Source organism: Pecten maximus, chromosome 3, assembly GCF_902652985.1.
Source record: "Pecten maximus chromosome 3, xPecMax1.1, whole genome shotgun sequence".
Lineage (NCBI taxonomy): Eukaryota > Metazoa > Mollusca > Bivalvia > Pectinida > Pectinidae > Pecten > Pecten maximus.
The window spans coordinates 46,687,056-46,701,030 of record NC_047017.1 but is presented as its reverse complement, the minus strand read 5'-3'; the positions used below and the strand labels follow the sequence as shown (position 1 = coordinate 46,701,030).

General features: G+C 36.0%; 2 protein-coding genes across 2 annotated transcripts; both read right to left on the bottom strand.

Moving 5' to 3' along the window:
• Window positions 1–1,540: 1,540 nt before the first annotated feature.
• On the bottom strand, window positions 1,541–10,136 carry LOC117322855 (sodium-dependent dopamine transporter-like). The gene is made up of 10 exons (XM_033877794.1): window positions 10,006–10,136; window positions 9,661–9,795; window positions 9,429–9,532; window positions 8,508–8,631; window positions 8,192–8,304; window positions 7,906–8,037; window positions 5,293–5,392; window positions 4,675–4,775; window positions 3,713–3,880; window positions 1,541–3,385 (listed from the first exon to the last, which is right to left on the bottom strand). Exons 4-10 carry the CDS (start codon window positions 8,551–8,553, stop codon window positions 3,206–3,208), a joined length of 840 nt encoding a protein of 279 aa, XP_033733685.1. The 5' UTR covers window positions 8,554–8,631; window positions 9,429–9,532; window positions 9,661–9,795; window positions 10,006–10,136; the 3' UTR covers window positions 1,541–3,205.
• On the bottom strand, window positions 9,138–13,265 carry LOC117322785 (sodium-dependent proline transporter-like). Its single transcript, XM_033877728.1, has 5 exons — window positions 13,165–13,265; window positions 10,006–10,138; window positions 9,661–9,795; window positions 9,429–9,532; window positions 9,138–9,237 (listed from the first exon to the last, which is right to left on the bottom strand). Exons 1-5 carry the CDS (start codon window positions 13,263–13,265, stop codon window positions 9,138–9,140), a joined length of 573 nt encoding a protein of 190 aa, XP_033733619.1.
• Between the last annotated feature and the right edge of the window lie 710 nt (window positions 13,266–13,975).

The following is a 13,975-nucleotide window of genomic DNA, read 5'->3' as shown; positions in this document are numbered from 1 at the left end:
ACCCTTTCTTCAAAACATAGTTTTGAAATAAAACTATTTGTCGACAACAGTTTTAACCAATATTTGAGAATTTTTAGCTTCCTACATGACCAAAGTGGTAGTCGTCCTAGCTCACAATAAACCCGATTATTACAAGTTCTTTTGTTTACACCCAGTAATCGTTTGCAAAAAAATAAATGTAACTTTGCTATATCTAAAGTTTGGGAAAATCCCTATATTTTAGCACTATAACTTAATATATTATGAACATAAACTGAAATCTGTATTTGAATATCAAATTTGTGATTTTTCAACTTGCTTTTGAGAGAGTAATATGCCTTTCCCCCTTGATCCTCCACATGTTGTTGGGTTACATTAAATTTAACATTGAAGTTGAATAGCATACCGAGATAATTAAATTGATATACAATTTCTAGTTTTATATCATCATAATACCATATCTCATTGTTTCTAATACCACCATCATTTTAAAAAAACTAGTATTTTTGTCTTTTCCGTATTTAATAGATACAATCACAAGCTAACACTTGAATGTTTACACCAAATTAACACAGTTAAAAAACGTAATACGTAAATTATATCAACACAGATATCAACTTTTAATTACTCCGTGTTTGCAATATCGAGTCCCTCGTGATTTCTGAAATAATTCAAATAATGTTACCAAGTCGACACGATATATCTGGAAAAATAAGACCAAGTGTAACCTTTTTTTATAGAATGTACACGTTCATTAGTACCATGCATGCTTTCGGGTTCTCGTTCAACATAATATATCAATTTCTGCAGTTTCAACACATAACTTGATGAAGATATGCTTTTCTATGGCGGCCGTGTTGCTGCAGTTTTTAAATACAGCGGTCATACCTCCGCGATATAACATAATAAATGTATGATGCCATTCAAGATTATGATGTATATTCAATGAAAACGTTTTACGAATGCTGTTTATCACAGCTTTATTTCAAGGTTTTCTTTCTACCGGAAAGCGCGTGAAAAGCGTTCATTGCAGGATATGGTACACACTTTCCAGAGGGCCCTTTTGATATATTTTATTCATTTCGATCGTATTTGATATACATATAAGGTAGGAATAAGAATGTAACCATAACTATTGTATAAACCCGAATTCCGATTTGACTGATAGGCCAAGTCGATGTCAACTATATTAACGGAACTATTGTTTTCTGCTGGAAATTTGATTCACGAATTCAGTTTAGTCTCCCTCAATGCAACACTCACGCACTGACACAATTACGCCATTTTGATCAACTTCATGGACATGCTTCACAAACGAAGCGATAATTTTGATTGAGAACAATGGCGTTACTATGACGTCATTTTGGCACAATGTTGATCATCATCACGGCAATGCCTTGTACTGTGTGCCAGATAAGTTGCGAATGAATCACAAAAAGGAATTTGATTTAAAGATGGTATTCTTTCAAATGAATATACATGGAAAGGAAAATGGAAAAAATATGGGAAGGTAAAAAATAAAAATAAATATATAGAGGATATTGAATGCTTTCCCGTTTAATATAACATATTTCACTCATATGGCAGAACATTTTGTTATGTTTTCGTTACTAAGGTTATGTAACGAACACACAACGGAAGTGTAAACATATACTTAAAACAAAATTAAAAACGTTGAAAAATGAATAGTGTCAAATGTGCTGGAATCCGTAACATAATTCATGACGTCATCTCTTTGTGACGTTACTCCACATGAACTTGACGGTGCCATTTTGAAAGGACTGATCAACGCAATTTAAGTGGGTTTTTTCTGCTGTTATCGGAGAATTTGTGCATGAATAGCTAATGTCAAGTAGGTATTCTGTTAAAAACTAGTCTGAATATTTCAGAAATGCGGCAAAATAACCAATTAATCGATCTTCGTATTGATTAAAAATGTTCACTGCTCATCGCTGCAGTAAAAGTATGAATTTGATTAGTTTGATTTTCTATATATTCCACTGGCAAAAATGCAATAAATCTGTTTAACTCTTGCTGGACTGTATTTATTGTCACTCTAAATGCAGTCGGGGTGACAAATACATATTCATGACCCTCTTTAGCAACGTTTGAATGGTAACTGGTTAAACTACCGTTGCTAGTCACTTGATATGGACATTAAATGGTCAGAATCCCGATGTTATATTCTATAGGAGTTATTTCCCTTAAAACAATCTTTTATTGCATAGCATGTTTTTTTAGCGTTAATAAAGGTTTTAGCAAGCTACGATCTCTCCCAGGGTGCAACGCGGTCATAGCACCTCTGTTAACAGCTCTCGCACTTCCACTGTTGACCTCGAGGTCATTTTATTTATAACTTCAGTGCGTTGTGAAGTGGATCAACATGGCGGCCCCCAACACACGTGTTCACCGAAGAAAGAAACTGGCTAGTTGCTTTGTTTGTGATATATCGGTAAATACTTTTTTTAACTTCCGGGGAGAAAATGTGCTAACATATTTACAAAATTAGCATCGCTTATTTCGAACGAGGCGGTGTACAGTGCAGCTGTTATACACGCCCGGGAAAGACATCGAAATTATGGGAATGGCAGAACGGAATATCATTGATAAAATATTATCAAAACGCGATGCATTATTATTAATATTATGCTTACATCATTAACGTCAGTATACATGGTACCTGACTGGGTATACAGTTAACAACAGATTCGGTTCCAAATTGTTCACTATCTTGTTATATGGCGGTGGCCAACTCGCTAATTTTATAAGATTATATACTGTAATTGATTTCGAACTCGCATAATGAACGTAATTTACCAGTTAATTGGCCAAAAATACATTTTTTTTAAGTAATACGTTCTCTTCGTTAAAAGTATAATTATGTTCCAATTCCCTTTCTTGTACGATAGGTAAAGTGAAAATAGAAGTTGCAGTTTGAATGAAATGTAAACGCAGCGTAAACATATGTGACGCTTTACTCAGGAATACTCATCCGCTATATAATCCACAATAAAAATAAGATTTTTAAGATGATGCCCACTGAAGATGATCTAACAAGAAGCGTGATTTTATAATAGATAACTATGAATGACATTTTTAGTGAGAAACGTTCTGGCCGCAATAATGGTAGTTATTAAAATGAATGCGACGTCGCCGTAATAGCGGGATAACACATATGAATGTATCAGCTGAGAAAGTTTACATGGTTCAATGCATACGTTTTGTGTCAACACAATACCAGAGCTTCAGAGTGTCTTTTAGCAGGATATCTCTGTCTACCGGTGAGATTGTAGAAAGCTATGTCTGCCAAGGACCGCTCGGTTTGTGACTGCTCCAGGTACTCTAGTCGATGAGCACTGTCACTAGGACCCCAGTCACAGCTCGGTCGGGTAAGGGTTGCCCATTTCTGAATCAATGTAAATAACAGTACTAGTATATCCATTAAATTGTGATTCAGACAGTTTATCAATAGAGCTGCTTAGAGAGAGTTCATTGAGTCATGAAGCATACTGATAACGTTGAAAGAATGTAACGAGTAACACATTATGTAAGATACAATAAAGATTATGATGATGGGGTATGGCAAACTGATTATATACATATGTAAATTTGACTACTTGGGAGCTAATGTAACTATACAGGGAGAAGTCCTTTTTGTGGTATTGGCATATGGGTTATGCAGACACTCATGTCAATTCATACTAATAACAAATACATCAATGAATAGACATACCTGCTTCAATGTTCCCGGCAACTTAGCAAGTTTCCAGACAATATTTAAGGGTATGGGGATGACGGTGACACACGCGATCGCCCAGCCAATGACAAGTGCGTACTCCGGGTATTCGTAAGAGCCGTACTTTGGAGGTCTGTATCGAACAAAGCTAATAAGGAGCAACATCTGAAAAGGCATACAACAAGTAGTTATCAACAGCCATTATTATTGTACAGGTATAGCATATACCCCCTTTTTTAATGTGTTTCCTGTTATCAGTATAATTATGTACTCGATACTTCGTATAAGTAAACTTCTTCGCGATTAAGATCATATACGGGAGAGGACTGATCAACGCAATTTAAGTGTTTTCAGCTGTTATCGGACAATCTGTGCATGAATAGCTAACATCAAGTGAGTATTTTGTCAAAATATATTTTGTCAGAATATTTCAGAAATACAGCAAAATAAACAATTTATCTATGTTCCCTTCGATTGGAAGAATCGGCAGGTTTCAATGAGGTGAATACAAAGGTTTGATCAGATTGGTCAAAAACGAAAAACTTGTATTATGAATGTTCACCACAAAACTTATATTTTCACTGCAAAATCTTATATCTTCACTGTAAAAAAATTATATTGTTACTGCAGAATCTTATATCTTCACTGCAAAATCTTATATTTTTACTGCAAAATCTTATATATTTAAAATGTAAGTTTTATTAGTTTGATACATTTCTATATTTCACTGGCAAAAATGCAAAAAATACTTTAATTACGTATCTGATTACATATATGGTTACGTAAGTTGGTCAACCTGTTTTTTTCCGGTGTGAAATATGCGACACCTCTTCCCATAACAATACACAATAGATGCAACTATTTGCGATTATGAAGTTCAAATGGTAAAAAAATATAAACGTATGAATGTATACTAAAAACCAAAAATAAAGATAAATAAAGTCTACGTCGCTCCGTACCAAAACCAGTATCGGTGATATATAAGCCGCTGCAAGTCGGATCACGTGAGGCATTTTCCGTTTAATCATGTCTTGTAATCCGTAGTCAACACGATCACCTCCTATTCAGGCAAAAAGTATCAAAAGAAAGAACAAGATTTTACATCATGATAAACAATACTTTATGACGCCATTATATATTCTTTGAATGTAATATTTTCTTATATTTACCATCTGATTTGCTGATAAGGATATAGGTTAAATGGCAACACAAATAAATATTAAACTATATGTTATTGCTAGTGACTCCATCCCCTCAATCGTTCATGTGCCGGTCAAATGATGTGGAATTGATATCCAATTAAAATTTGTAGTTTTCGCTACCTAAACATATATAGCTTCAAACATCAGAAACACATTTTCGTTAGGGACTTGGTGAAACAGCAGCTGATTGGCCAATTTAGTTGTGGGTCCTTGAAGGTAACGGTGAGTTAAAATTCACGACTTAACTGAAGAGTTTGATTTTGTGTTTTTAAATGCTTGTATGTAAATTATTGAATATTAGAAATATTTTGGTATTAGCATTGTGGACTGAAGGATACATATTTGTAGATCTCTGTTTTTGGAATTTCTACCAACCGTAAAACCACATAACGGCGATAATCTCCAACAAGGCAATCATTACTACCGACCATGGTGGCAAGTACCAGTCTACTAGCTGGAACATGTACGGTCCTCCCTAAAACAATATATATTAAAGTGAGTTGATTAGTAATTAATCGTGCTACGCCTCTACATTTTGGTCGTATAAACAATCATTATAAGGACACTTTTACTATAAGGTTCCCCCCCTATTTTGCTATAATTTTGTTGGTTTAAGATATATCTGTTTATCCAATAACTACGCTTGTTTCACAACTGATATGGCACGTGATAAAAATCGTAGAAGTGTGTTATTGTTTTTGTTTAGACACCGCAGTGTGTAACCACTTTCTAAGCCTCCGATTGGTCATTTGTGACCCAAAAAAATCTGATTGACTAACCTCTGGCCTTTTACCACGGACTATTTTTACTACTCTCACTTATTCTTTTTTTTTTTTTTTTTTTTTGTCGTCTGTCTTCATATGATCAACATGGACACGTTTTGTGGATTTTCGGTGGTCAACAGCAAAACTGGTTGAGAGGAATGTCTTCATGGAAATGTCAGTTAATCTAGGGGTTGAGACGTACGAAATATAATATTTGATGTTGGTAAAAGAGACGACGCACGGAAGCGAGATATTGCATCGATTATACGCCAAGCGAACCAAAACTGACACCCCTACCTCCCCCTTGAATCTCGATATGTAGTGGACCCCGATAGCAATGAATGAATTATCAAAACAATCAACAAATGTAATACAAAATGGTTGAATCGCTGTCTCTAATCGTAGTCATTTGAATGAAACGGTCGCGGCATCTAACGTAGGTCTAAGCCTAGAGCTTCCCTTTTAGTTCGGTGTCATTCGGTACGGATATTGTAGCAACAGAAAAAATACCGAATAAACACTTTCTTATCATTCTACTTACCTTTATTACGAATATATAAATCACAAACACAAAAATATAAAAATAATTTTGGAACATTTGTCTCATGTCAGTAAACTGATGAGATTTCGTGTAAACACACTGACAAATGTGATATACATATTGCTCAGCATTCTAGCTCGATTTCCGACATATTTGTTGAAATGCACGGTGTCTTGAATGAATACATGTCAGAATGAACATTTAACATCACAATAACCAGTAATAGCATACCTACGAAACCCAGAAAATGACCGATAATTGAATCTGACAATGATTAGGCCTAATCTAATATTCTGCAGCGGTGACGTTCGACCTCGCGATGACGGTGTCGTCTTCGATATTTAAACAAGTTACCTATCAGTTAATCACAGACAGAAGGGTTGTCAAACTAATATTTCTTTTTGTAAAAGTATATAATTTACAAATAAAGTACCGAAGATACGAGTCGTGCATTTAAAATAGGATGATAAGCTTTCGTTCATAACGACCTATATTTTGTCGCGTAGTGATTTGGTTTACGGAATTTAGTTGCTACGTTGGGAGAATTTGAATTTGACAAGCTTACATTTGTAAGTAAAGAAGTTATGGGATAAGCAAGTTCCCCTACTCGTGACGATTGTTTATCATTTTTATCCAACTCTCGTAAGTTAATTTTCGCTAAAGCTCGTGTCTTTTCAAAATTAGTAAATTAACTAACTTGAGTTGGATACAAATGATAAAAAATCCCCACTCGTTGGGGAACCTCTATATAACGGTTATACAATTGGTTGGTGATAGCTATATTTATAGACCTTTGGTGCCACTGGTTGGTGTTATTGGTATCATTGGTTGGTGATAGTTACATATATTTATATACCGTTGGTAATATTGGTGGTGTTAAGACATATTTATAGTCGGTTTGCACCCTTGCAATTGCTTGGCGTTAGTTAGATATGTTTATAAACCATTGGTGCCATTGGTTGGTGTTTGTTAGCTATATTTATAAGCCATTGGTTGGTGTTCGTAAGATATAATTATAAAACATTGGTACCATTGGTTGGTGCTACTTATATCTATAAATTATTGATGCCATTTGCTGGCGTAAATTTAATATATTTATAAACCATTGGGTGGTATTAGATATATCTATAAACCATTGGTGCCGTTGTCCAGTGTTATTTATATACCATAACCATTTCATATAATTTTTAGAAGCAGTGAATACTTTTTAGCATCTTTAGACACAAAACATGAATGATACAAAATAAAACATTGGTGCCATTGGTTGGTGTTAGTTAAAACATATTTATAAACCATTGGGTGGTATTAGATATATTTATAAACGATTGGTGCCGTTGTCCGGTGTTATTTATATACCATCACCATTTCATATATTTTTTAGAAGCACTGAATACTTTTTAGCATCTTTAGAAACAAAACATGAATAATACAAAATAAAACAGTATTGCACGATCTCGTCGATACTCTAAGATGTGGAATTTGGGGCGATAGAGACGTATGTTGTTACCATATATATATATATTACTTTTGTACTTTTGATTTATCTATGATATATGAATTCACATAAGCAGTGAGTGGTAAACAAACCGTACTCGAAGTAATACAAAGTAAATATCAATATTCCAAAAACATAACTAGTTTCTGTATGCGATACTCATGTATTGTAAACAAAATCGTATTTACCTGTGTACAAAACGGGAGGTTGAGGAGAAGCGTAATGAAATTGACCAGTAACACCATATACAGATGGCTATGTCGGCCTAATTTATCGCCGAATCGTTCCAGGAATGACACCACCGTCTCTGTACAAACAACCTAAAAGATTGGTAGTTGATGTTATACTAAAGCAGTTACGACATATTCGATTTCGTTTTCATATTTTAGTTAACAAAATATTTATATTTAAACGATGAAACCGGCGGAACAACTTTCTTGTTACAACTATACCAGTACTTATTAAATTACCTACCTTTGCGTCAAGTCCTACAATAGTGACTGCAAAGAAGAATACCACAGCCCAGACATACGGCGCAGGAAGGAAGGACAATGCCCGGCTGTAGCCGACAAGGCCGATGGACATGCCTACAATGTACATACCAACAAAATTACAAAATAAAATATATATTGGGGAACCATCATGATTTGAAAACGGATAATTGACTTTGAAGCTTTGTTGTATAGGTTTATCATGGAAATAATATCAAGGGACTGTTGACCTTGTAAACAGAGCTCGACTACAAGGCTTGGAGTTACATGACCTCATCACATATAGTCTGTACATGTACCTGACTTTACAACGTCCTGGACTGGGACACCAATCTCGCTCGCCATCACATAATGACAGAGAACAGGACGACACTGCTGAATAATGCTATCAAAACATCCCCAACAACGCCAATCATAACATTTCTGTAACAACAAATAATAATTAGCATGATTCACGTCGAATAACTTATTTCTTTTGACAGTCAATCAATTATTAACGTAAACAAAATAATAAATTATACATATCTTATTATATTGCAGGGATAATCTGAAAATTCCGTGCCCTTCTACATTTTTAATAACCCTTTTCTTCAGGCTTTTAAAATTGATGTCAGCATCAAAATATTTTTTTTTGTGGTCAGCTTTAACATTTGACATTACTGGAAATACCCTCGGCAAGTATAGAATTAGACTGCCTTAATATTGGGGAATCCGCAACTATAGAATCGCTGGATCGCAGATCGTATGCAAAATACAAGTATATTAAGTTATTTTAATGTCTGCTTTGAGAATAATTACATTGCTTGGCAAGACATATTTCTTGTCGAAATTATAATGTACACAAATAACACAATATTGTTACACTATTTGGCTGATAAACGCAAGCATGTTGTGGTTAGTTAAATATCTTTACACAATCTTTTTTCTTCCTAAGCTAGCCCAATGACTCTTGACTGATGACCACCGAAGTGGTTACCATGGTTTTCACAGGTTTGACAACCAAGAAAAAAGTTTACTTGTCCTTCACAGCTGTATATAAAATTAAAATTGTTGTATGGATTACAAATAAATATACTTTAGTATAGGCAATAGGTAGGGTTAACTGGCCATGTTTACACATCTAAAACATGTTGCACTTATTATTCGGAATTATTCGGGTATCTTTATTGTACACTGCTACCTATGGTATGTCATCTGAAGATTTACATACCGATACTTACCTTAAACAGTTAGAGTGGAATTTCATATGGCTTCCCATCATTAATACACCTCCCCAGCCCGGGCCAACACTGTAGAAAGCCATGAATGAAGCCTCTATCCAAACCTGTAATTCAATTTTTAATGCGTTAATCCAATCATTATTGTACCTTTAAAACTTTAATGTGTGTTTTCCGGATTAATTCGATTGTGAATATCATGCATTGCGTGCCATCGTGAGAAATGCAAACAAACCTTTGAATCCGCTAGTTTAGTAAAATCTGGTGTAATGAGAAATAGTAGACCGTCTTTGGCACCCTTTTGAGTAAATGCTTGAATAAGCATCGCCAATCCAATTAGCGGTGGAAAGAATGTGGCAAAAATCATTAACTGCAACAGAAAGAGTTCATTTTGTACGATATCAATAAATGGACAACAAATGCAAAAAGGATGAACATTAACACGGAGGGATTGTGTTTACTTCTTATATTATTATGGAAACTGACGTTTAGTATGTTTTTTTTTATTATATCATTAACAACAAGTTAACATTGATGTTAGTGTGAAATTATTCTTTAAATAGATAGTTAATAAACCAACCTTTCCGACGGACTTCACGCTCTTCAAAAGACTCACAATGACAATCACTTTGAGGAGTATTGCCCATAACACGAGCGTCCAGCGCAGAGACCCCACCTCGTCTATACCACTCGACAAGGATAGGATATTGTGTCTGCAAACAGATAAACAAGACACGTCTGTTACTATATTTCATATAAATAACCATACCGGGAACCACATGATCAATGTACAGCAAGTACTGGCTATGTGTGTCTCGATAGCAATATGTTATGCTAACGTACAAAACACGATCTTAATTTTATATAAGATCTTGTATCCTTATATAAGGTATGATGTATATCTTACATGGAATGACAATTTGTTGAAAATAGCGCAAAGAATGTCGGAAAAGTGTAACCTTGAAATACTATAAAATTATAAACGCTACTTTTGTGACTATGTATTATTTGTATCCTTATATAACGAAGAATAGATTACCAATGTATGTAGCACTACAATGAAATGAAGAGACAACATTTGTGGTGATTTAAACGTTAGCAATATTTATTGTTTACGAACTCCATATTGTTAAGATCTATCATTATCGAGCAAACATGGTAGGCTACCCCAGGCTGCGGCCTAAAAAGGGATCCCGTCCATTGATCTTATAGGTGCTTAGGGCCATGCTGCTATTAAAGGTTCCAATGTATACATAATCGACCAAACACTATACGTAGTGTTTTTAAAGCGAGTCAGTTAAATACCGATAGCAGGATCCCAAAGAGAAAAATCTCAGATTCATGTCATCTGGAAACAGAGTATCTTATCTAGCAGCATATGACACGATGTTAGATAGGGCGGGGGAGAGGGAGAGAGGCGTCCTCGAAATAGACTGCAATGGTATCTCCTCTCCAATAAAACCAACTTTGTATCCTAGAGACTAATATTCAGTATGATCATGCTTAAAAAGATATAAAACATACTGCCAAAACTCCTCCTCTGCCGAAACATCTATGTGATAATCCAAGGAACCTGTGGTGTTTGATGTAGAATTCCATATGCCTCCATCGATATTCGATGCCAAGAGTGTGTGCGATGCTATACATGAATTAGTGTTCCATGTGTTCCCGCAAGAGGTTCATGGTAGCTCAGTCGTGAATGACTGCCTCAAATACTCTAGCAGCCAATAGCGCATTGTAGATACATAACTGAGGTAACATAAATTCAGTAGGGCGATGGAAAATCCAATACCTGTAAAAGAGTGTTGTTCTAAAGTACAACCTACCAATTGAAAACAAAAAACAAAAAAAGGAGGGGGGAGGAGGGGGGGGGGGGGAGGATATGCATCACTTATCCCTTAGTACTGCGCACGCTCATCACCACAGTGTAAAAAAGATAGTTTACAAAGAAAATGACATACATGTGCGGCTAGATGGAATAGTGTAGATGAGCAATGTATGTTTGGTTTGGTTTTGGTTTTATTTGTTTAACGTCCTATCAACAGCTTAGGTCAAGGATGGCCTCCTGTGCGTGCGAAATGCATGCTTGTGGTGAGTACCTAAGCAGGAGTAGCAATTACCATTTTTAAAGACTCTGGTATGTCTCGACCAGGGGACAGTTTGGTTTATTTTGTTTAACGTCCTGTTAACAGCTAAGGTCATTTAAGGACGGCCTCCCGTGCGTGCGACATGCATGCGTGTGGTGAGTGCGTATGTGTTTTTGGGAGGCTGCGGTATGTTCGTGTTAAGTCTCCTTGTGATAGGACGTAACTTTTGCCGATTTATAGTGCTACCTCACTGAAGCATACTGCCGAAGACACCCAGCAGCACACCCCACCCGGTCACATATAGGCCGGATCTTTTGCCGATTTAGAGTGCTACCTCACTGAAGCATACTGCCGAAGACATCCAGCAGCACACCCCACCCGGTCACATTATACTGACAACGGGCGAACCAGTCGTCCCACTCCTTATTTGCTGAGCGCTAAACAGGAGCAGCAACTACCATTTTAAAGACTCTGGTATGTCTCGGCCAGGGGTACAGAACCCAAAGCCTTCCTCACAGGGGCGAACGCTCAACTTAAGGCCAAAAGTGAGGCATTGTCAAGGGAGACATTAGGAAGAAGAAAGTTGTTCAGAAAGAAGAGAAAAGATAAGATCCCAAGTTTAGTCGCCTCTTACGATCATGCAATGGGGGCAGCAGGTACAATCCTTACGCCCTACCTGCAGGGCAGCCAAGGGAGACAGAACCCAAAGCCTCACAGGGGCGAACGCTCAACTAAAGGCCAAAAGTGAGGTATGGTTAAGGGAGACATTAGGAAGAAGAAAGTTGTTAAGAAAGAAGAGAAAAGATAAGAACCCAAGTTTAGTCGCCTCTTACGATCATGCAAAGGGGGCAGCAGGTACAATTCTTACGCCCTACCTGCAGGGCAGCCAAGGGGGACAGAACCCAAAGCCTCACAGGGGCGAACGCTCAACTAAAGGCCAAAAGTGAGGTATGGTTATATTTGACTTATCAATCTGAGGGAAATATTTTATACTCATTTCTATTTTCCATAATTATTGTATATGTATGTATAAGTTACCTTTGAAAAGCGGTGAAAATTCCCATATTTCTAAGACTCCTTTTCCAGAATATTGTCCAATGAATATTTCGAGAAAATATATGGGAGCAACACATATGAATAGTGTCGTCCCAAAAGCGATTAAGAACGCACCTGTTTGAGACAAAGAGCAGATGACAATTAAGTGTTAGCCGTATACATAACCCAATACTCAATACCTTTTCAAGTGTACGTTGTAGTCAGTTTATCGATTGATGCATTTTGTAAATCGGACCAGGCAATCGACTGAGCAGTGATCAAGAGATACAGATAACACCTATGTAAAATATTTGCATACTAGTAAGCAACTAGCTATGATTGTTGCTAAGTTTCGACTTTCTAGTACTTATCTTAGAAATGGTGATAAATAGTAAAAATCGATTAGCACAGAACATTGTGAATTCATACCTGGCATTTTATGTACGCTTAGTTTATACGTTTGGTTGTATATTCCATTTAGCAGATGATTACTTGCTACTTTTGAATTATGTCAATGTCGGAAATGACACTACAATTATATGCATCTACTGCGGATTGGTTTACTGAGGACTTGGTCGCAAGCAAAATAAGATAAATCAAGATGGTTTTAAACTTACCCCCTCCGTTTCTCCATATGAGAAAAGGGATTCTCCAGAAATCCGCCATTCCTGTGGAGTACCCTATAAGAGAGACTACAAACTCCACGCTGTTGCTCCATGTTACCCGATGGTTCGACTTGTCCTCCAATGTCTTACCATTTCTGCCCTGTTTTGTGGGAATGGTGGCCTCGCTGTCTTTTGTCATCCTCTTAACTAGTCACAGCTGCATTTACTGAATGTTGAAAATGGCGACAAAGACGGATTAAACATTCGCGTGTTCAATTTTATGCATTATTAGGCACAGCTAATATGTACACATATTGACTTCATATTAACAAATGTAATTATAGTACACGTTATGTGATGATTATAGCACAATAAGTTTCCTAACTTATTACCTGTCCTAATCGTTGTCGATTTAAATAGAATTCGAAAAATTGTTTGTTCAAAATAGTTTCATTAGTAAGATGCGTTTGTTATGTTGGGCGCTTATTGAAAACTGATGAACACTTATTCTGTTTTTTCTTGTTAAGTTTTTTTTTTTAAACCATACCAGTTTTTTGACATTAGTCATGTGACATTAATTACAACCGGACAAAATTACACAAACAATTTATGCTGTTAATTATCATTAATAAAATGGGCACAACATACTGTAGGTCTATCAAAATCACGTCTTTATACATTCCATATATATCGCGGGACGAGCTTAGTCCTGGTTGATTAGAAATCAATACAAGAAAACTTATACAATAAACTGGTACAAAAGTGTTTACATATAACCAAAAGTAATAGATATATACATAACACTCACAATCACACTCCGTAA